This window comes from Crinia signifera, chromosome 2 (assembly GCF_055691185.1).
Source record: "Crinia signifera chromosome 2, ASM5569118v1, whole genome shotgun sequence".
Lineage (NCBI taxonomy): Eukaryota > Metazoa > Chordata > Amphibia > Anura > Myobatrachidae > Crinia > Crinia signifera.
The window spans coordinates 90,013,920-90,038,845 of NC_139218.1; the positions used below are offsets into that span (position 1 = coordinate 90,013,920).

Sequence of the window (24,926 nt, forward strand, 5' to 3'; positions counted from 1 at the left end):
TACTTCCGTTTTTTACGCTCAGCAAACTATCTAAAATAAACTAACTTAACTCCATGCCAACATGGATAGTTCATACCCCCACTATCCATGTTGGCATGGAGTTGATTTTAGATAGCGTGGCGAGCCACCGAGCCCGCAGCGTGGGCGAGCGAAGCGAGCCCCTCAAGGGGACTCAGATGCACGGCGCCATGCTGGCGTCGTGAAACTACACAAGTACCTGCTCCCGCTCTCGGCGGCCCTGACCAGGGCATGTAGTCTAAGAATGTGTAGACTACCAGCTGATTGACTATTGTGTGTTATAATAAGATCTGGCAGCACTTGTGTTTGGCAAAATATATACACGATACACTACTGTGTGGAATGTTGTGTGTGTGTGTGGCACAGAATATATCTTCATTATGAATTAGTTTGTGCACAGTTCTACCTAAAATATGTCTTCTCATATATATATATATATATATATATATATATATATATATATATATATATATATATATATATACTGTATTATGGGCCTGATTCAGCTTTGTTGGCAAAAAAAGAACACAAATGAGCAAAACTATGGGCCTTATTCTAGTTCACTCTTAGAGGCAAATTCCTTCTTAGCTGGACAAAACCATGTACACTGCAGGGGGGTAGATGTAACATGTGCAGAGAGAATTAGATTTTGCCTCTCTCACTGACCTTAGTTCCCCCAATAAATGCCTGCCTTAAATCACCTATAAAATGTTGTGTACCATAAACAGGTTGAGTGCATTTTTGCAGAATACATACTTATAGTATACTGTAATAGGGTTTTTAGAATGCCCCGTGTTCTCTAGCTTTCTTCCTGATGGACTCTGATCATTTAGTGGAGGACAGCTCCTCAATCTGATCACCCCCTCTAAAACAATGTATTATTTATTCATTAGTGTGTGTGTGTGTGTGTGTGTGTATATATATATATATGTGTGTATATATATATATATATATATATATATATATTATAGTGCATTCATATATTCTGCAGCATTTTACAGAGAATTTATGAACTTTCACATCAGTCCCTGTCCCAGTGGAGCTTATAATCTATATTCTTTACCACATATATACGCACACACAGACATTGTAGGGTTAATTTTGTTGGGAGCCAATTAACCTAACAATACATTTTTGGATTGTGGGAGGAAACCGAAGTAAAACCACACAAGCACCGGGGAGAATATACAAACTCTGCACAGTTAGGTCCATGGTGGGAATCGAACCCATGACCTCAGTGCTGTAAGGCAGTAATGCTAACCATTACACCATCCGTGGAAAACGCCTGCTTTCCGAGCATAGTCTCTTTTTGAAATTGAAGACATTTAAGCCACAATACATTTTAGCAATTCTGTCCATCAACAACAAGGAGCATTCATTAATGAGATCAGTAAAAGTTCACATCCAGACAAGGAGTACTTCAACACATAATGCCTAAAAACTACAGAAATTTAATGTTTTGCCAAGGTCATATCATTTTGTAAAAGTGCTGGAGGCTGATGTAAATAAATTCAGGACCTGGCTTGAGCCCCAGTCACAAATATATTTGAAGGCAAGATGTACTAAGCCTTATCAAGTGATGAAATGTCCTTATGATGTAAATTTAGGACAGCATTGTTCTTCTATAAAACCTATATGGCATCCTCTTATAGACCAGGTAGTCCAATAGCAGATGGTCATCTTCCATGTTTGGCTTATAGTTCTCGACTACTACTGCCTCTGTTCTTCTCCGCTTCACCTGGGGTGGTGCTGTGGCGGGGTCAACTGCAGGAAACTGTGGAAGTGATAATACATAAAAGCATTTTATAAAGGTCCAGTAACTTCAGAATGAGAAATTTTACAGTGACATGGGCCCTTATTCTGGTTGGTGCGTATATTCCCGATTTATTTCGGAGAGGTCCGCACGCCACGCTGTGCGGACATCGTACGAAGAAACGCCCACCGGTCCTCCGCATTCGGACTGACTCACTCTTTAAGAAGAGGGCGTGTTTACGGACGATATCCAAACCTTTGCGTGTGCGGTGGACACACACATATTCTGCACGGTCTTACAGCGTATGCATGGTCTTACCACGTCAGAACAGACGGGAACCTGCCCGTACCCACCGATGCGGTGTATTTCCGCACAAATCACCACTATTATCTGAACACCGAAATCTGTAACATGACCCACTTATGCAATTAGGCAACCTCATTAAAAAGGGATCTGTCCATTGCTTGCAGTGTAAATGTGTGTAAAAAATGCAGCATATATTTGTGTGTTTAGTAATGGTCCATTTAAGCTGCAATGGTTCCAATTGAAGCAATGACAAGAGTGTAATTAATGAGTAAAGGATTGGATTGTATTGTGTTCAGCTGAAATTGGTTGAGGTGCGCCCGTACTGATTGGGCATTCCGAATGCCTAGCGCATGACCGAGTGGTGTAGTTCCGAATGACGCCCATATTACGCCCATATTTCACGAGTGAATGCGGTGCACATTTCTGTACGGTATTGGTGAGAACAAGTACGGAGACCTTGCGTGGCACATGCGCATAGCGTTGCCCACGCATGCGCAGACGGCTAAAAAACGCCATCAGAAAGAGTGCGGGAAAGTATGCACAGACCAGAATAAGGCCCATGGTGTCAGACCAAAATACTAAATTATATACATTTGTAGACTATTTGATTTGCAAACTTTGGTGCTCAATTACCTCATAGCAACTTTAGTATTTTTTAGGAACTTACTATAGTTACTATAGATTTCAGCACAGAAAATGACACTATCATCACAATAACCTGTACCTATAATAACCGGAATCGGTACATCTGTCAGAATGAACTTAGGTCTACATTCATTAGGTCGACCCCATTAGGTAGACTGGCAGGAAGGTCAACCTGATTTAAGGTCGACGTGGGCCAAGGTCGACATGACTTAAGGTCGAATTTGCATAAAGGTCGACATGAGGAAGGTCAACTGGTCATAAGGTCGACATGGGTTTTTCACTGTTTTTTTTTTATCCGAATGTCGACACAGTCGACATGGACACAGTTGGCAATGAGAATCGGAGCCTCACATCGCTCGCTTCGCTCGCAATGCTTCGGGCACGGTGGCTCACTTCGCTCGCCACAGCTTTATTAACCTCCTCCACGCCCTAGTGGATGGTAGGGCATGAAATACCGCCTTTCGGCACATGTCGGCTCAAAAAACAGTGAAAAACCTCATGTCGACCTTATGACCAGTCGACCTTCCCCATGTCGACCTTTATGCAAATTCAACCTTAAGTCATGTCGACCTTGGCCCATGTCGACCTTAAGTCAGGTCGACCTAGTGGGGTCGACCTAATGACGTAGACCTAAGTTCATTCTAATAGATGACCGCTTCCCTAATAACCCACACCAGTAAAGGTAGCCATCTCGTAAATTCAGCTACCAATGTCCTAGGAACATGGTAGCATGACCCTGTTTGTCAGTGAGGTCACTGGTTTTTAGTGAACAGGCAGGCTACATTGTTATAAACACCAGCATAGTTTATAACATGATGAATGTGTGATTTATGTTGCTTTACTGTTCAGTTGCAGAACCCTAATGAAGAATTGATACTGTATATTCCAAAATAAAGGACCTCTCCTCACTTCCAGGTGGCTGCATTCTCACGTCACAGCTCACCTACCTCAGGAGAATATGAAGCAAGGAATTCCCAGGGCCAGGTCACCAGTTGTACGGCCCACTGTTCTGTGCTCTCTCCACAGAGGAAAGAGTATAGAAATACTGTGGGGGATTTTTTTCTTTTTACAAGCAATAAGTGCACTAGGCTTATGTTAAATGACTGCGTATTTAGCTGAGATGTAAGTTTTTCTATTACATTTGTAAAACTAAACAAAACAGGTGAATAAGTCAAAGGTTTCCTTACGGGTGCCACACTTGGTGTAAACGTGATATCTGTATACAAGCGTTTTCTGGCAGCTTTAGGAGGTGTTTTTATATTCTCCACCTGTGATTTATCTGTAATGAAGAATACCGGTGAGCTCGTTTACACAGATAATAAGCAAAATACATCTTACTGTATTATACTTTCTATAAAGTAAAAATTCTAAACAAAAAATGAAGAAACACAATAGTTGGGAATAAATCCAACATCTTTCTGATTTGTACAGGGTGTCGGCAGTCAGAATACAGATGCCGGTGGGCACTGGAATGCTGACATTGATGTGAATGCCAACGCTGAATTCCCAAATGCTGGAAACCTGAATGGAAGTATGCGGAGAGGGTTAGCATGCATTATGTGGCAATGCAAGAGATGAAAATACATATTTTTCTACATACAGGGTAAATATTGGCAGCTTTTGCATGTACTCTGGACTGCATTATTTTTATACTCCTCTTCTTAATCTTAAATCTACTCTAACAGCAGTTATTGAAGCAGGGAGTGATAGATTTATCCACACCTGTGCACCATGACTCCTGCAGAGCAGGAGACTCCTATTGTAATCATGGCTGATGACCAGAGAATAACTCTTTCAAATTAAGGTAATGCTGCCCATACACGCTGCTAAGCGTGCTGAGCCGATGTGTGCTTTGAGGTGCGCGCTCCAGCGCACCTCATCGCACAGTACAAAAAGTATGTGCTTGCACATACGTTTTGTACCTAGTTCTCATCAAATCGCATCGCATTGCATGCACAACGTGTGCACATGCAATGCAATGCGATTTGATCCGTGCTAGTACAGCACGGAAAGCACGCTTATAAAGCAGCGTGTATGGGCTGCTTATCCTGGAGGTTGCCTGTATGGACGAGTCAGAGAACTTTTAATTCTCCCCTTATTTCTTATGCTATAAAAATGTCTGCAATGTTCTCTCCTGGATTTAGCAGTAAATTATGTAATTGTAGGACCTCCGTAACAATGCCATTAGGATCCCTCCACACCCTACAACCCTCCCTGTTCCGAGGAACAACCTTTATAAATGGAGGACTTTAGGCAAGTTCCCTCTTCTGCATAGCTGGATTAAGGGAGGTTCAGTGGGTACTTAACCAGGGCTCCCCTGTCTCTTAAGGGTGTCCCATCAAGCAATGCACTAAGTAATGTATACAGGCTTGTCCTTGTCTCTGCACTCCTCGGACGGCCTCTCATGTGGCACGATAGTTGCAGTGCTGCTGCTCCTAGCAGAGAGAGCTCTCTGCATATCGCAGGCACCAGCAGAGGGAGCCACTGAGCAACCATAAAGATCAGCAGCAGCTCCGAGCTTACATGGACCCCAATATTGGTTGATGTCCTTCTGCCCTCTTTTGGTTAGTGATGTGTTTGTGTGTATACATGTATGTATTCAGTGTGAGTGTATGTATGTATGTATTATTTATTTACAGTTTCTTATATAGCGCAGCATATTCTGTGCGTGGAAGGGCATTCCATAAGGTGGGTGCTGCCCGACAAAAATCCTGCAAGTGTAAGTGGGAGCAAGTAATGATTGTGGATGAGAGACGCAGATCTTGTGCAGAGCGGAGAGGTCAGGTGGGGATATTTTGAGATAAGGAAAGAGATATAAGTCGGTGTAGTCAAAGTGAAGGCTTTGTATGTATGTAGAAGTATTTTATATTGAAGGCGGTAATATACAGGCAACCAATGGAGGGACTGGCAGAGCAGATCAGCAGATGATGAACATATAGCCAGGAAGATCAGCCTCGCAGCTGCATTCAAAATAGTTTGTAGTGGTAAGAGTCTTTTCTCAGGAAGACCGGTAAGGTGGCCATGGCAATAATCAATGCGTGATATGAGTGCATGGATTAGAGTTATTGCAGTCTCTTGTGTAAGGTACGGACAAATTTTGGATATGTTTTTTAGATGCATGTAACACGATTTATAGACAGATTTAATGTGAGGAATGAAGGACAGTTCAGAGTCGAGGATGACCCCTAGACAGCGAGCTTGTGGCGTAGGATTAATTGTTGTGTTCTCAACAATGATAGAGATATCAGGTTGGTAACTACTCTTGGCTGGTGGGAAGATAATTAATTCTGTTTTGGAAATGTTGAGTTTGAGGTGGCGAGATGACATCCAAGAAGAAATGGCAGAAGGACATTCAGAGACATGGAGCAATACTGATGGTGACAATTTCTATGTACTGTATGTATGCAGTGTACGTATGTTGTGTATGTATTTATGCAGTCTATGTGGTGCATGTATGTGTATGCTGTGTTTGTGTATGTATGCTGTGTGTGCTATACAGTATGTATGTATATAGCCCCAAAAAGCAGCAGTACATTGAATTAGATTTAAAGGGGTAAATATAATAAGATTGGAGTTCTGTTGAAGATGGGATGTTGCCCATAGTGACCAATCAGATTCTATTATCTTCTAGTAGGTACTGTATAGATAGTATAATCGGATTGGTTGCTATGGGCAAAGTCCCATCTTCAATAGAACTTCCATCTTAGTAAATTTATCCCTAAATTGTAAAGCAGATTACGTGTAAGATGCTGTCATAATCTCATCAGTCTAATCCATGTTTGTATGCAATGCCTATGTACATATAGATTGGGCATGTGCCGGGATCACACTGCGCACGCACCAAGATACTGTCATGTTCTTGCTTACAGGTCCTGCTCCAGTTTGCTTGGTAAGCTGCAAGGATCTCAGCTTACTGAGCGCCTGTGACTCTGCCCCACCAACCTGCTGAATACATGCCCCGCACCCCCCTCGCCAATTCCCCTCACTCCTATGGGAGGGGATGTGTAACGAAAACACATCCCCTCACATGCCTCCACTGCAGGAGAAATCATTTGATGGTCACCGACCACATGATTTATCCTGGCTTTACAAATAGAAGTCAGTGGTGAACTGACTTTTTTATTTGCGAGCGCCGGGACAAAGACGGGGCTTGTGGCTGACATCCTGTGACGTCAACCGCCTTCCCCCAGCACACATCATCCCCATCCCCCGCATACCCATGGGAACGCCCAGCTTTTTCATGGGGATGCCAATAGATCGATGGGCGTTCCCATGGACGATCCCCGTCCCCACCGCTTTCTGCCCCGATCCTTGTGAACGGCTTGGTGACTATGCACTATCACTTGTGATGATTAGCAATTCCATAGCCTTAACATTTGCTACTATGAAGACATGTGCAGTACAAGCATGAATCAGGCCATAAGTACTATTGCCAATATTCAACCCACCTATGGTTATTTTTAATTCCATACAGACATCGGTCTTCAAGTCTGTCTCTGATGTTCCCAAGATCTGTCTCTGATGTTCACCAGCTTTAACAGAAGGCTCCTCTACTATTACTGCCTCAATGCTCCTTCGCTTTGCTGGCGGTGGCACTGTGGAGGGGTCCACTACTGGAATCTGTGGATGTGACAATACATAAAAGCATTTTAAAAAGCTTCAGAGTGAGATCTTTTACAGGGACATGGTATCATACAAGAATACTAATATATATACACACTTGGGGACTATTTCATTTCCAAACTTTGGTGCTCAACAGTCTCATAGCAACTACAGTATTTTTAAGAACTTTGCTTACCTGATAGTATATACATTGTACTTAAAATAACATTTTGAATAGTTACAGCTAATGCGGGGTACACACCAGGACGACCCGCTCACGATGCACATCGTGAGCGGGTCGTCAGTGTTTGTTCCGACCCGCTCACGATGACGCGGGGGGCATGACCCGCTCACGATGTGCACTGTGAGCGGGTCTGATCCGATGGCGACCCGCACCCTAGAGTATGGTCTTTATTCAGATCCTACCTGCTGCAGGTAGGATCTGAATAACGGCAGACCGACCCACGGGACCGCGTATCGGATCGGTATCGGTCCACACCAGGACAGAAACGGGCCCAATCACCACACAATCTACATCCAATCGGTCGGAATTGGATCTAGATTGATGGGATAAGACCCTTGTCGTCCTGGTGTGTACCCAGCATTACTACAGAGTTCATCACAGAAAATTACATTTTCATCACAATAACCTGTATCTGTAACTCACACTCAGTAAAGGTAGCCATTTTGTAAATTCAGCTACCAATGTCCTAGGAACATGGTAGCATGACCCTGTTTCTCAGTGAGGTCACTGGTTTTTAGTAAACATACAGACTGCATTGTTATAAACATCAGCATAGTCCATAACATGATGAATGTGTGATTTATGTTGCTTTACTGTTCAGTTGCATAACCCTAATGAAGCATTGATACTGTATATTCCAAAATAAAGGACCTCTCCTCACTCCTCACTTCCAGGTGGCTGTATTCTCACGTCACAGCTCCCCTGCCTCAGGAAAATATGAAGCAAGGAAGCTCCCAGGGCCAGGTCACCAGTTGTGAATGTACGGCCCACTGTTCTGTGCTCTCTCCACAGAGGAAAGAGTATAGAAATACAGAGGGGGATTTTTCTTGATTTTTACAAGCAAGAAGTTCACTAGTCTTATGTAAATTAAAATATTTCTATGTAAAATGACTTCACCTGTAGCTGAGATGTATGTTTTTCTAATGTAAAACTGAACAAAACCGGTGAATAGGAGGCAGGTTTCTTTACAGGTTCCCTCAGGGGTGCCACTTTTGCTGCAAAGGTCATATCTGAGTATCTGGCAGCTTTAGGAGGTGCTGTTATTTTCTTCACCTTTGATTTATCTGTAATGAAGAATACCGGTGAGCTCATTTACACAGAAAATAAGCAAAATATATCTTACTATACTTACAAGAAAGTAAAAATTCAAACCAGAAAAAAATGAATAAACACAATTTATAGTTGGGCATGTCACTACATCCAATATCGATCTGATTTGTACAGGGTGCCGACAGTCAGAATACAGATGCCAGTGGACAGAAGACTGGTGCTGGAAAGCTGACATTGATGTGAATGCCGACTCTGTAAAAATCCTAACTGCTGACATCCTTAATGTAAGTATGCGGATAGGGTTAGTGTGCATTATGTGGCAATGCAAGAGATGAGTATACAGCAGTGGCGTAGCTATAGCTCCGCAGCCCCCACGGTGGCGGGGAGGCGCAGAGAACCTGTGGGTGACGGGGGTCTGCAGGGCTATAGCTACCACTTACCCGCTGCTGTCCGGCCGCATCTGCCTGTCATGGTCCCGTGTCTCCCGGCGCCGGCTCCTGCTGCTATAATGAAAACGGACTCTTAGAAAATGGCTGCCCCCATACTGCAGACAGTTTTCTGTCTGCAGTATGGGGGCAGCCATTTTCTAAGATTCCGTTTTCATTATAGCAGCAGGAGCCGGCGCCGGGAGAGACGGGACCGTGACAGGCAGATGTGGCCGGGCAGGTACGTCGAGGGGGTCGAGGGGAGGGGGGCGCCAAAAAATATGCGGCGGGGAGCGACAATTAGGTAGTTACGCCACTGGTATACAGCACAGTCCCACTCTTTGCTAGCAGTTATGGGATCAAAATATATTTAGAACAGTGCAGAGCAACAGAACACAGAAGATAGAGCAATTGTGAAATCCAGAATGAGGCCGGATGTTGAACCTGCACCGATCATGTCCAAGACGCAGAGGTACATGGAATTAGATTCTAAGGGGTAAATTTTAGACCAAAACGCCGGGTCGCACCCGGCTTTTTGGACCCTGGTTGAAGCCGGGTGCGACCCGGCGTTTAGGGGCATTTACACCGGACGGGCTTAAACGCCCGCACCCCCCTCCCGCCCCTTCCCGGCGCTTGAAGATGACAGCGCAATGTCATCTTCAAGCGCCGATTGACGCCGCCGTACCCGTAACGCTGCTGGGGGCAGCCCAGCACTAAGGTATGCTGGTAGGCTGCCCCCAGTCCCTGCACGCACCCCCCCCCCGCCATTGGACAGGAGGTGAATGGATGCCGCACACAGGCATCCATTCACCTCCCTCCCCCGCCAACACTGCTGTCTGCAGAGTATAGCAGACAGCAGCGCCGGCTGTCAGTGTCAGACTGACAATCCGTCCAAGCTGCGGTCCGCAGGTTGGACGTTCCCCATTCATGTAAATGGGAGCCGGGTCATCCGACCCCCCGTTCCCATTTACACCGCCCTCTACCCAGGTCCTAGCCGTGTTCTACCCAGGTCAGGACCTGGGTAGAAGTCCCGTGTAAAGGGACACGGCGTTAGGGATTTACACCGCCGAAGATCCAGGTCTGACCCGCCGCTGACCCGGATTTTTCGGCGGTGTAAAAGGGGTATAAGATGGGAGTTTTGTTGAAGATGCTATGTAGACTATAGCCTTCAATCAGATTCTATTATCTTCTAGAAGGTACTAAATAAATAAGAACTCTAATCTGATTGCGTATAGGCTGTGTACAGTATGTGTACGCAGTTTCAGTCTGACTTTGCCAGGGTTCCAGTGCCCTTGTAGTTTCTATTCTGTGCAGCCGCCTTACTTGTGATGATTCCATAGCCTAAACCTTTGCTATAGTGAAGGCATGTGCAGTACAAACATGATCCCTAAGTACTATTGCCAATATGCCGCCCATGTGATAGAAATAGTATTCTTAGCACTATAGATGACTAGAACACATAGCATAAGTATTAGTTTTCTAGCAGCAGAATACAACCTGCCAGTGGCGTTGCAGTGAGGATCAGCATGTATGAGTAAATGCCCGGCCATGTAATAAGAAGAGGAAGCAATTACAGGTACTCTGATAAACACTATAGAAGACTGGACAGTGAAGGGCAGGTATTGGTTATGGCTGAAATATAAGCACCAATGAATTACAGGTCCTTTGAGTTTAAGGACTGTGCGCATTACCTGCTGGCTTGGAAATCTGCTTAATCTCTGTAGAACCTGTCGCCTGTAAGCCCGATGAAGCCTCATCAACAGCTTTTTGGCGCTTGAGAGCCTTTTCCTGCATAATCTCCGCAAACGTCTTTACTCTCACATGTTCTACTGATTTTGATGCGTCACTGATCGCTTTTAAATTCAAAATGGTCTTCTTTTTTGGTCCGACATTGCGGCCAAAAGTATTGTCCTTGCTGGACATTTTATCACTGCTGCTTGGCAGTGTAATACCTGCGGCGCGTCCACAACTCTCTACAGAAGAGATGGTAAAGAAATGGAATTAATGATGAAACAAATCTTGACAACACATTGGTTAATATTATCTGCATTTATTTGTTATGTGTGACGTGCTATGGCCAGATGACTCAGCCTTCACCATGTTCTTGGCGTTATTGTGCTCGTTAAGCAGTAACCTGTAATTATTATGATTCTGTAATGATTTAGTTACATTTTCCTGGTAATGTTTAGGTGCAGGGACCAGGGGCGTAGGGAGGGTGGAGCACAAGCTCTAGGCGCTGAGAGCTCCAATGGCACAAATGCAGGGCAGGCGGCAGTTGCAGAGCCGGACAGACAGCGCTGCCCTCTCTCTCTCTCTACCGCCCCCCTCTCCCCCCATCCACTTTGGCGCTTACAAACGCACATATGGGATATATATATATATGCAGGGGTCACAGGTGGGCACTTGACTTGATTTGACATCATGCAAGTCAAGTACTTTACAAACATAGGTTGGTGCCCCGACGTTTCAATGCTGATGTAGGCATCAACTGATTACAACATGGGCCCTTGATAAAAATGCCTACATCGGTATTGAAACGTCGGGGCACCAACCTATGTTTGTAAAGTACTTGACTTGCATGATGTCTGAATAACCTGCTTTAAATACAAACAAAAACTTCATTTACAGGACCCTTTGAGTGCCGCAAGTCTTCCAAAAACTTGCATTTACCTTGTTGGAGGCACCTGGGCAAACTACAGCAAATTGAGGAGAGTGCCGGATCACCAGGAATTATATATATATATATATATTTAATACAATCACACCTTTAAAACGAGTGCTGGTCTGTCTCCTTCCCTTCTGCAAGGTTGGGTAAGTGCTGTCTCTATCAATTGCTATTTTTGGACCCTGCACCACTGTTGCTTTAAGATATATGAGTGTATGTGTGTTATTGAAAATAGCGGCAGACAGGGCTAAGCTAAGCTGGGCAGAGCAGGGAGCGGGCAGGGATTGCAGGCTCCAGTCCCACTTGGCAACAAGCTATTTTAGTCCCCCTTGGCAACGAGCAATTTCAGTCCCCCTTGGCATCGAGCATGAACTTCCTAGCAATGAGCATGTAGGTAAGTGGCACTTATGTGTAATGGGCATTATGGTTTGTTATATAGTATGTAATGGGCATCAGGTGTGGGGCATGTGGCTTTATGTGTATAATGGGTATTACAAATTTTGCTAAAATGTGCAATGGGCATTACGGTGTGTGGTATAATGTCAGGCCACACCCCCTTTTTGCCGTGCAAGAGCCACGCCTACTTCAAATCGGGAAAGGGGGGGGAAGCGAAACATGCCCTGAGCACTGTGGCACCTAGCTACACCACTGGCAGGGACTCGCATTGAAGCCAAGATCTATGCTATATGCCATCAAATAGTATGGAATGATCTAATGTTGCATCATGTGCAACATGTATTTCAGAATAACAGTGCACCCAATCAGGGCAGTAGAGCAGTGGTTCCCAACCCTGGTCCTCAAGTACCCCATCAGTGCACGTTTTCCAGGTCACCCTGCAGGTGCACTCATTATTCAGGCACATTTGAAAAGATCAGAGGTGGAGCTAATTATAGCACTTGTGATTCTGTGTGGAGACCTGCAAAACATGCACTGTTGGGGGTACTTGAGGACCAGGGTTGGGAACCACTGCAGTAGAGGGACCCAGGTACTGTGGGGCATGGCCTAATCATGGAAGGCATGGTCATCCTTAGAATAAAATTGAGAAACAAATAGCAGTTAAAGCACCTCCCTGGCCACACTGCAGTTGAGTAGAGCTGATGCTGCCCCACTGGGCCCCACTTGAGGAAGGAGTTGTGTGTACTGAGTGCAGGGATGTGTGAGGACCACAGGCTAATAGTGACAGAATTGAGTGCAGGAGGGATGAGGGTAATGAATTGGAGGTGACAGAGGCCACAATCATTGTGGGGGAGGTGTGTCAGGGCATGGTTGGGGTGACGGGCAACATTTAGTTCAGTGGTGTGTGATGAGCATAGGTTGGGATGATGGGGGTCATACTTTTTGTAGGGGTATGCGCAGGCCACATTGTGTAAAGTAGTGTGTGTGGGGGGGATATATGAAGGATAATGGGCAGGGGCGGATTTAGGGGTCAAGCCGTCCCTAGGCACAACATTTTTGTCCGCCCCCCCACCACCCCCATATTAGGCGTGTGGCGTGATACAGGACACACACCCTGCACATCACCTACTGTAACTGCAGCCTCCTGTGCCACTACTGAGGGCTCCCAGGTAGGGATGGCCGCCGACCATCGAAATCATCTATGGTTCATGGCCGATGTTGAATACTTTTGCCATCGATGGGGGAGAACCAGATGGTTTCCCTCCATCGATGGAACAGCAAAAGGTACTTGTTTCCTAGCACGGCGCCCATCACATACCATCGCATGCCTTAATTAGTGGTATGCGATGGTATATGATGGACCCGAATTTCGGGTCCTAAGAGCCCCACTGTACAATTTTTAAATCGCATCTCATCGCATGCCATTTAAATGGCATGCGATCGATGCGATCAAAATGATGATTTAATTGTACATTATATAGTGTGGCGAGCGCAACGAGCCACCGAGCCCAAAGTGTGGCGAGCGGACGCGTAATACATGCAAAGTTATCCACGTCCCCTCGCGGGGCTCGATACGCTCGCCATGCTTCGGGCTCGCTGCGCTCGCCACACTATATAGAATCAACTCCACGCCGACGTGGATAGTGGGCGTATGAAAATGTCGGAGGACGCGTACCGCGGCCCCTCGCGGGCTCGCCACGCTTCGGGTTGGCATTAATTGTGGCAGTGACGTTAACAATGGGTGTGCATATAACATGCTAATCACCCACCAGGGTGATTGTACAATGAAATCATCATTTTTATTGCATTGATCGCATCGCATGCGATCTGGTCGTGGGCGCCGTGCTAGGAAACAAGTACCCAACAAAACAATGTTTTGCTTTTTTTTTCTTCAAAGTGTCGGGACACGGAGCATAGCTCCGTCCCCAGACACCCAAGAAGCCCCGCCCCCATGCCAATCAATCAAACACAATGGATGACCATCGATATGTAAAAATATCGATGGTCAGCCATTGCATAGTTTAGCACTATCGATGGGCAGTTGCAGAATTCCCATCGATGGCAACCATCAATGGCAATGGAAACGATGGCCATCCCTACTCCCAGGCCGCGTGCAGCACACACTGCCCTCTGCTCCCACTCACACAGGAGACACTCTATCACAACTCGGGGCCCGCTCCCACCACCCCGCACACACTCTTCAGCCAGCATGAGGCTGTGTATCACTGCAGGCTCCTTTCTTCAGTGGGGTCGTTCCCTCCGGTGACCCGTGAGAGGAGGGGAATGCGTTGCCACCCCAGTGCAGCCCTGCAGAGATCGCCCCTCCCCAAACTCTCTTCAGGAACCCCTTCCCCATGAAGCTCCTCTCCTGGGCCCAGCTGTTACCCAGGGGCGCTTGCCACTTGTCACGTTTCGTGAGCTTGGTGAAGCACCAGCCAGAGTATAACGGAGGCTGGGTGCTTTGATGTAGGGCTGTTGCATGAACGACAGAGCGGAGTGAAGCAATTGGATAAAATTAAACCTTTTTTAATGAAGATACTGCGTTACAAATTATATGATGATGGCACAATAATATAACTGTAGATATTGGATGAATGAGACAATAATAATTTGTTAAAGAAGATTGAGAAGGATGGCAAATGAAGAAGTTGTTGGAAGGATTGAAGATATTGATGATTTGAAGAATAATAATGAAGGATTAAATTAAGATGAAGTCAAGTGGAAGGGATCTTGCTGATTGAGGTCGTGGCTGCTATGATATCAGGGATACTGGCCACGGATGATGACCGTCAGGAACAGAAGGAGGAAGATGACACCTTTGGGGTGTTTAACCTTGTCCTTGTATCCTTAGAGGCGGTAAAGAAGATTCCATGGTAGAATATGGTTAAGGCAGGGGATGACTAGCAGGAGTAGATAAAGAGAAGACTTCACCCAGAGGATAGGAGTCAGCCTGCAGCGGAGACTGCAGGGATTGCCAGGGATGCACGGAGATGCTATCTGGTGGACAACATTGTACTGACTACCGGTCTGGCCCGGCTAGTCAGTATTTAAGTGCTGAGCGGGATGATGATTGGCCGCAGGAGTGACATCACGGCAGGAGCTGCGAAGTATAGGTTCTGGGAACCAACAAGATGGCCTCCACCCGTTGTGGCGACACAAACCAGCCGGCGAGGAATACTACGCGGCGGCCCCAGCCTGAGGCCTAGAAGGACGCGGACGCCATCGTGGCGGATCGCGCCTCACGCTACCCGGAGCCAGCACGCCAGGACCCTGCACACCAGAACCGACACCCGGCAAAGGGACACGGAGCCCGATGGGTGACAGAGTGACAGAATGTAGCAAGTCGGCGCTGGCATCAGAAGTGGAGGTGAGCGCCAGAGCAGAGGGCATAGCGTCAGAGCACAGCAGGTCTGAAACAGCACAGGAAGCAAGGGTAGCTGCAATGGTGGTCGTGACACCACTTACACGCTGCACTTACATGCAGTTTGCGTATCCGCCGGCCAAAGAGTGACAGGTGCCAGCATGTGTGCCCTAGGCTCCACTCTCATGTGCCGGCTCCCCCTGATGCCGCTGTCCGATTCAAATGCAGCAGTGAAAGCCAGCTGCACACAGCACACACCAGGCAACCCCAGCACCCCGGCATACATGCACAGGGGCAGCCGGGATCACTGCCACAGAAAGCTCCTCTCCTGGCTGCTGCGTGCAGTCAGATCGGAGCGCTCCTCTCTGGCTGTGTGAGTGGGAGGAGGGGCCAGTGTGTGAGCAGCCTCCGTCTCTCCTGTCACGCTGGCTGCTGCCGCCACACACACCCCTCACACTCTCTCTTACATGGTGTGGTGGCTTACGTCCTGCCGATGGGCAGGCCCATACACACTTGTAGATTTTCATTTCAAAAGACTTTGCCAAAATCTCTGATAGATTTATCTTTCACCAAAGTAGTGTGTACACACTGAGCCATTTTCCCCAAAGAGAAAAATATTTTCAGGAGGCAAAAGACTGCTGAAAATCTTTCATTATAAGGCTATTTACATAATGGGCGGGGTTTAGGGCCCATTTTATTCACTGCATTTCTGTTCTTGATTCAGAGCTGATCATTGGGCTGCGGATATTCAGAACCCAGTGATCAGGTAAATGCAGGGCCAGCGCCACCACTAGACAGCTTTAGGTATTTCCCTAGGGTGCCAGCCACTGGAGGGCGGCATTTGGGAGCAGCTTCCCTACTTGGTTGGAGCCAGGTGAGCGTCGCCCCACACCAGCTCCCCCAAACGAGCATCAACCCCCCCCAGACTTGGAGGAGGAAGCCGCATCAAGCTTCCCCCCACCCTTGGATTCGGCGGCCACAGGGGCCGCTTCACCCCCTGGACTCGGAGGGGTGGCCGCATCAAGCCCCCCCACTTGGCGGTGGCTGCTTCACCCCCACCCCTGGACTCGGTGGCGGCCACCACATCACCTCTCCCCCCGTTGAGCAACGAGCCCCCCCACCTCCCCCACCTGGGGCTATGTGGTGCGTTGCACTGGCCCTGGGTGGTGCGGCACCGACCAGGGTGAGATCCCACCCACCTACAAGACTGCGATTTAATTTGCTGCCCTGCACATAGGTAGAAACAAAACAAACATACATTGGTGGGCAGTGGTGCCAGTTATATATACATTGCTGACATGTGCCAGCAATGTATACACTACTGGATAATACATAACGTTGGTGGACAGTGGTGCCAGTTATATATACATTGCTGGTATGTGCCAGCAATGTATAAATTACTGGCTTATACATTACATTGGTGGGCAGTGGTGCCAGTTATATATACTTTGCTGGCATGTGCCAGCAATGTATACACTACTGGATAATACATAACGTTGGTGGGCAGTGGTGCCAGTTATCTATACATTGCTGGCATGTGCCAGCAATGTATACATTACTGGGCACTGGCTTATACATTACGTTGGTGGGCAGTGGTGCCAGTTATATATACATTGCTGGCATGTGCCAGCAATGTATACACTACTGGATAATACATAACGTTGGTGGGCAGTGGTGCCAGTTATCTATACATTGCTGGCATGTGCCAGCAATGTATACATTACTGGGCACTGGCTTATACATTACGTTGGTGGGCAGTGGTGCCAGTTATATATACGTTGCTGGCATGTGCCAGCAATGTATACATTACTGGCTTATATAGTACATTGGTGGGCAGTGGCTTTTTAATAACATTGGTGGCCAGCAGTGCCAGTAATATATACATTGCAGGCATGTGCCAGCAATGTGTATACTACTGGCATAAGCATTTCATTGGTGCCCAGTGTGGTGCCAGTAATATATACATTGCTGGCACATGGCAGCAATATATATATTACTGGCTTAAAAATAGAAAACATTGGTGGCCAGTGGTGCTCCGTGTGGAGCAGGGCGGAGGGGGGCGGGGCGTCAGCAGCCAGCCCCGGGCGGCTGAAGTTTAACACAGTGCTGGGGGACCAGCGCGATGGAGCAGGGCGGGGCATCATCAGCAAGCCCCGGGCGGATGAACATGGAGCTGGGAGGACGTTGACGGGGGACCAGCGCAGTGGACGCCGTGAGTATGCAGCAGGGGAAGGGAGCAGGGCGGTCCGCCCGGCTGAAAGTGGCTCATCTTTCAGCCTGGCGGCCGCGCACACACAGCGCGATGATGGATGAGAAACCATCCATCATCGCTGCTGCACCAGTGGGGTAACAAACGGCCAGAGAGGGCGCTGCAGCATTGTGCTGAGGGTCAGGCTGCGGCTCTCTGTCCCGTGCACCCAGCGCCAGCACCGAGCCACACACAGAGGTCACATTATACTATTACTGTATATGCTGTATATAGGCCAGATCATTTTTCTAGTACCTAATGATGACTGATATTTTACCTATTCCTGCAGTATGCTCTGATCCTTGGGGCAGGTAATTCTATCACTATAAATGTGAAGTTTAAACTCTTCAACAAATTCTCCTACGATGCTGTATGCATGTGCTGCTCTGAAGTAACTTCAGACAAAATGGAGACCTAGTGGACAGGGCAGCATTGTGATGTCACCATGTCGCTCAGGCAACCAACCAATCAGCTCATAGCTGTTATTTTTCAAACACAGCCTGTAACATGGCAGTTACAGGTAGGAGCTGATTGGCTGGTACTTTGGGGCAGATGTATTAAGTGATTAACTGGTCAGTGTTAATGCACCTGCCAATCAGCTTCTAACTGTCAATTACTTTTCTACATACCGTATGTGAGTAACATATGTTTCACAGTATAAAAGTGTAAGGACTCTGTTACTAATACCACTGTCATACCTGCATCAGTGGCCAGGGCCGTTTCTAGAGGCAGCTCCCCCCCCCCGCCCGCCGCCTCCTCCCTTCCTCCCCCTCTCCCCGGCCACCACAGGCTCAGCTGATTTCCCAGGGGAGGGGAGGGGAGGGGAGGAGAGCGCATCGCGCATCTCTCCTTCCCCTCGCTCACGGTGTCACTGGGCTGTCAGCCAATCAGAGCTTGCGGGCCGGCAGCCAATCAGGAGCCAGCCTGTGAGGTATGAATGGCTGACGGCACAGATACACAGTGAAGGGAAGGAGAGACGCGCGATGCGCTCTGCTCCCCTCCCCAGGAAGGCAGCAGCAGCACCACCATCAGCACCAACACCAGTGATGGCAGCGGCGGGGGACTGGAGGTGGAGACCCAGGGCCACAGTGAGTTGTGCTGCTTGTGGCACTTTGGGGGCATATGTGTGGCACTGTGGGGGCATATCTGGCACTGTAGGGCAGGGATGGGGAACCTTTTTTGTGCCAAGGGACATTTGTATGGGGAAAAATATTTAAAAATTTCTCATACAAATTGTCCTACTGCAGTCGTCCCACGCTCCGGCGGCTGCCGCTGACTAGGACTGACAGTCTCCGGCTGCTGTTGATTAAGAGGAATCTCGCGAGAACTACCAACCTCTCGCGAAATTTCCTCTGTACTTGACTCCCGGCAAAGCTGCCAGGCGGGTGGGAGGGCCACTCAGACCGGCTACGGGGGCCGCATACGGCCCCTGGGCCTGAGGTTCCCCACCCCTGCTGTAGGGGCATATCTGTGGCACTGTCGGGTCATATCTGTGGCACTGTGGCGGCATATCTGGCACTGTGGGGTCATATCTGTGGCACTTTGGGGGCATATGTGTGGCACTTTGGGGGCATATGGAGCTCTTCTGAGCGATAGCTTTTACTGTCTAGTCTAGTGTGTAGTGTATGGGGCTTAAGTACTCACAACAGGTGTATACAGTATAGAGCAGGGCTGGGCAACACCAGCCCTCCAGATGTTGATGAACTACACATCCCAGCATGCCTTGGATCAGTTTAAGCATGTCCACATAGCAAAACTAATGCAAAGCATCCTGGAATGTGTAGTTCATTAACATCTGGAGGGCCGGTGTTGCCCAGCCCTGGTCTAGAGTGTGTACATTCTATGTAATATGTACAGTTAGAGAGAGCACAAAGGATGGGCAGTGTGCAGATGGGTACAGGTGTGTCTTCATTACCCATCCATTCTGTGCCAAGTGGTGCGAGACGAATGGTTTGACTTAAGCTGGGTACACACCTACAGATTTATCTATTCAATCTATCTGGCATGAGCAAAAATCAGGAAATGTATGGGAGCATACAGTATGAGAATTGACATTTGCTCCCAGAACTGGAAAACAGACAAATTGGATAAATACATTTCATTTAACAAATTTATAGGAACAATGTTTTTTGGCCATTTTCCAGTGTTTGGGAGCAGATGATTGATAGTCATTTGCTCCCATACATTACCAGATTTATATTCCCACCAGACAGATAAATCTGTCGGTGTGTACCCAGCATTAGACGCCCTTCCAGTCCAGTGATTCCTGGACTTTCATAACGGTTTCGGGCAGGCTGCTGGCAATTTTGACTAAGCAGATTTTGGCTTATGGTGAATACACGCGTTTAGGTTTCCACTTATACTGGAGAAGCAAAATCGAATGGGCATCCATTGGTTTTTCCTCATTCATTGGGAGATGCGCTTGGATGGAAATTAAAAAGGAAAATAGACTTGGCAGGCAAGACTATATATAAGAAATTGAATCGAAAGCCATATCGAATCGACTTTGTCATCTAACCGTGTGTACCCACTATTAGAGCACTATATGATATTGACTATGAGTGATTTAAGCCAAATACACACAGACGTGTGGCTTAAAATTGCCTTGCCTTGCATAGTCTATCGCAGTGCACACACACTGTGATTTTGGCTAACCTTCTAGGCGATTTTGACTTTCTAATCAAAAACTCCTGGGCAAATCACACCGTGTGTACATGGCTTTAGTAGTCCATACTATGTGATTGGGTCCGAGGGGTCTGGATTTATCTCTCTAGTGATTCCATGACACCTGAGTGGGTGTGATCTCTGCAAAAAAAAAAAAAAGAGACCGAACCAACCTCGGTGGGGTTGAACTGGGGGCGCTTGGTATGAGTGGTTTCTGAGCAGCTGCTTAGAACAGGTTAGTTAGACCTGTATAGGTATAACAAAGAAAAAACAAAAGTGCAGCGCTAGTAGAAAAAATGAAATTTGCAATTGGATGATCTTTACATGAACATTTTTAATAACCAAAATAAAAATATACAACTGAGTATATGGCCATAATAAAGAAATAAAAAAATTAAAAAAGTAGGTACTTGTGTATTATCACGGCGCCCCCGATGTTGGTCGCGCAATGTTTTAATCGCATCGCATGCCATGCACCCGATGGCATGCGATGCGATGCGATTTTTCCCCTCTATGTGATGAAAGATTGTATAAGCACCCTAAAGGGTGCTTTTAAGCACATAAAATGGGTGCTTACAATGTTAAATGCACCCCCACGCCACCCCCACTATAAACATGAACCCGAAGCGTGGCGAGCCCGCAAGGGGTGGCGGTACGCATCCTCTGACCTTTTCATACCCCCACTATCCACGTTGGTGTGGAGTTGATCTTAATAAAGTGTGGCGAGCCACCGAGCCCGAAGCGTGGCGAGGGGACGCGGATACCTTCACATGTATCCGCGTCCGCTCGCCACGCTTCGGGCTCGCTGCGCTCGCCACACTTTTTAAAATCAACTCCACGCCGCTGTGGGGTACAAAAAGGTCGGAGGACGCTTACCGCCGCCCCTCGCGGGCTCGCTGCGTTCGCCACGCTTCGGGTTCACGTTTATAGTGGGGGGGTGGCATGGGGGTGCATTTAACATTGTAAGCACCCATTAGGGTGCTTATACAATTTTTAATCGCATCGCATTGTATGGCATTGTATGCCTTTTGGTATGCGATGCAATGCGATGGGCGCCGTGATAATACACAAGTACCAAAAAGTATAATAACAGTGCCTACTTCCACAATTTTAGCAGCAATACTGGAGTGTTCGTTCCTATTAATGCCCAAATGGTGTTAGTTAGATGGGTAATAGTTACCGCCCCTGATGGTATAGGCTGTGGGGTACAGAGTCCAAGTTTTCAGCCCAAATGTTGGCAAAAATTAACGGTCCCATTGGATGGATGTTTGAGGTAGTAAGGTGGAATGTGCTTGATTCCCCAATTGGGAAGTGCCTGGGGGCCGGTAGTCTGCAGATTCCAAATGCCGCAGCGGCATCAGATGGAGAGCAAGATGTGAATCCTGAAGGGCTTGACTACAATCCAATGTATGAGGGTGGAAAGCAGGTAGCAGCAGCGGACTGACGCGTTTCGCTGCACTTGGCAGCTTTATCTTTGATCACTGCAAAGGAGGGTGTAACTGACAATAAACAAACGCTGCTTTCCTTCCTATCACCTACAGCAGATCTCCCTTTCGCCCTCCCTTATATGAAGTGCACACTACAAACTGGAAGGTGAAATAGTTCCCCGCTCTCCATCTAGCTAAGACCACAGCAACAGGCCAAAAATCAAGACGTCTCTCTAGAATCTGGACACTTGGGAATCCTGCCATTGTACTGATTTATTTTCCCCTTTCTGTATTTTATTTGACTATGATTTGAAGCTATTAAATACTTGTGTTTGCTTGATGTGTAAACTTTTGCAGATCATATACATCACGTTGCTCTGTAAATACATCCGTTTATGTATAGAAAATAAGCATTTCCCTATAAAACAACATGAGCATGTGAATCTAAACCCCCTTCATACTTCTGTGCCTCCAAACACCATCATCCTCCTTTGTGGGTGTGGATTATTAGATAGACAGTGTCTAGATAGACAGTTAGTATGACGACCCCAAAAGGTCGACAGGGTCAAAAATTCAACATGATCATGTGTCTACATTTTTATGTTGACATTTTGACACTGTCGGCATTTTGACCCTGTTGACCTATTGCATGTTAAGCTTTTCATGTTGACATTTTGACCCTGTTGACATTTTGAATAGACCTATTCACTGTCTAGACACTGTAGATCTATCAACCTGAACCACTACCTTATTTATGTGGTACCACAAGATAAGGTCAAGAGCTGCAGATAAACTAAGCCGTGCTTATAGGAAGACACATACAGTATATACCTGCCAACAGACATTACTGGACTCCCCTTCAGAATTGTCTGTAACCCCACTTTCTCTGATCTTTTCCCTTTCTTCTTCTCCCTGCTACTCTTTTAGCCTTGTCATTGTAGCATTCCCTTAAGGCCCATACACACTGGGCAATTTTGAGTGGAAAGCAGCTCACTTGTGGTGTTTTGAGCAGATTTCAGCTCAAATCCGCCCAGTATTTTTGCCCTGGCTGGCGATGAACGCTGATGCACACTGCCGTATCATTGTTGGTCGCCGCCATTCATCTGCTGCTATTACCAGCCGAGTGGACGGCTTTCCATAGCATCCTGCTATGGAGAGCCGTCCACCTCCGCTTTGGCCATCATTTTACTATCGTCGCTATGTATACATGCTGGGCAGAAACGCCCATTGTGTTTGCACCGTAACTCCCTCCACCTTCTGCCCACGTTCACACTGTATTATTCCCACACCATCCCTGCATCCCCCTCTCTCCTTCCGGCCTCCCATAGTATTCCACCTGCTAGCATACTTTTGCTTCTTCTACAGTATATAGAATATACTAAATTGGTGAATTAAGCCAACCAATTTTCTGTCTTAAAAGTATGCTAAAAGAAATAGATGTGCTTAAAGCTGTTCAGAATTTCTTTACCTTCTTTGTTCTGACTTGGAAATGCACTTATCACTCCTGTTTCAGATTGGAGCATATGGCCAGCAAATATGGGAGAAATCCGTAGAACAGAAGGAGATCAAGGTGAAGGTAATGCACATTTGTGACCTTGTGTATGCTAAACCTTCCAGTATAAAATGTGAAATAAATAAAGTTCTGGAGTCTTCTATAAATTCAGAATGACCCCTGTCACAGCTATGTAAGAACCAGGTATACACTTGGTAGCCATTCTTGCAACTACAGAACATTCTCCTTTCCAGAAGGCAGACATCCTGGTATTTATAGCCTGAAAAAAGTTAAAAGAAAAAATAATGACATATTGTGTGTGCAGTACATAACATTTATTTATTTGTTATAACTGTCAACTGTACATATCCCCATCTTCTTGGTAATTATACAAGTCATACTGTATATGTCATCAGTTATCTTTGCCATCTTTGGATGGCATATCTCTTGTCACTGGAGACAAGCAACAAAGAGACATGTCTCTTACTGCTTTCTCCATCAAAATCTGTTCAGACTTAAGTTGCCATCTTTGGCTATTGTGGTTATGGCTTCTAACAGTATCAGAATGGGTACTTGTTTCCTAGCAGGGCGCCCGTCGGGTGCCATCGCATACCTTAACTTAAGGTATGATATGGGACCCGACCGACCCGATTTCGGGCTTTTTAAGAGCTTTCCCGACAATGTAAAAATTGGGTCCATCGCATGCCATTATAATGGCATGCGATGCGACCGACCCGATTTAACATTGTATGTAATGTTAAATGGCCGTTTAAAATCGGGTCCATCGCATGCCGTTAAAATGGCATGCGATGCGACCAATGCGATGGACCCGATTTTACATAGGAACCAATTTTTGATTGTATAGCCACCCAGATGGGTAATTTGTATGTCAAATGCCCCCCCCCATTGTTAACGCCACCACACGATGAACGCCAATCCGAAGCGTGGCGAGCGCTGCGAGCCCGCGAGGGGCGGCGGTACGCGTCCTCCGACCTTTTCATACCCCCACTATCCACGTCGGCGTAGAGTTGATTTTATATAGTGTGGCGAGCGCAGCACGCCACCGTGCCCAAAGCGTGGCGAGGGGACGCGCATAATACGTTTGAAGTAATGCGCGTCCCCTCGCGGGGCTCGCTACGCTAAAAATCATTTATTTATTTGTTATAACTGTCAACTGTACATATCCCCATCAGTTATCTTTGCCATATTTGGATGGCATATCTCTTGTCACTGGAGACAATCAACAAAGAGACATCTCTCTTACTCATGGGATCACTCCGGGTCTTATGCAAAAACAGTGATGAACTTTATGCCGTTTCGGGCATCTGCCCGTCATCGGGACTAAACACAGACAATTGATATAACAGTGAAAAGCATTTAAATAGTGACTTACAATTAGAAGACACTTCATGGTGCTCCATCCTCCGTGTTGGGCTGCCAATGACAACTTCCAGGATGTTTACGGTAGTGACCTGCCGGAACTCCGGGCGGGGAGGCTGCACACACTAGGGAAAGAAAAAGTGCAAACATTCTTAATTCAATATCTAAGTGATAATAAATACATTGACTGTGCATGAATGGGCATTATGAAAAATACAAAAAATCTATGAAGATAAAAAGCGTGTTTAAA

At 46.7% G+C, this 24,926-nt stretch overlaps 2 protein-coding genes across 2 annotated transcripts in view; one reads left to right on the top strand and one right to left on the bottom strand.

Moving 5' to 3' along the window:
* Positions 1-1,486: 1,486 nt before the first annotated feature.
* Positions 1,487-18,094, bottom strand: LOC146058787 (uncharacterized). The gene is made up of 6 exons (XM_083171010.1): positions 17,991-18,094; positions 10,735-11,016; positions 8,466-8,632; positions 7,171-7,342; positions 3,910-4,001; positions 1,487-1,792 (listed from the first exon to the last, which is right to left on the bottom strand). The coding sequence occupies exons 2-6, from the start codon at positions 10,964-10,966 to the stop codon at positions 1,622-1,624; spliced, it is 834 nt and encodes a 277-aa protein (XP_083027136.1). The 5' UTR covers positions 10,967-11,016; positions 17,991-18,094; the 3' UTR covers positions 1,487-1,621.
* Positions 17,483-24,926, top strand: part of LOC146058788 (uncharacterized) — an 83,564-nt gene continuing 76,120 nt past the window's right edge. Inside the window, exons 1-2 of the mRNA XM_083171012.1 lie at positions 17,483-17,677; positions 23,318-23,380. Coding sequence (XP_083027138.1) covers positions 23,341-23,380 — 40 coding nt within the window. The 5' untranslated portion in view covers positions 17,483-17,677; positions 23,318-23,340. The remainder of the gene's footprint in view (positions 17,678-23,317; positions 23,381-24,926) is intronic.

Coding starts and splice junctions, on each gene's coding strand:
- LOC146058787 (XM_083171010.1), bottom strand. CDS start 10,966: ATGTCCAGCAAGGACAATACTTTTGGCCGCAATGTCGGACCAAAAAAG. Junction 7,343..8,465: donor AACATACATCTCAGCTACAG/GTGAAGTCATTT, acceptor TCACATCCACAG/ATTCCAGTAGTGGACCCCTC. Junction 1,793..3,909: donor TTACACCAAGTGTGGCACCC/GTAAGGAAACCT, acceptor TCACTTCCACAG/TTTCCTGCAGTTGACCCCGC.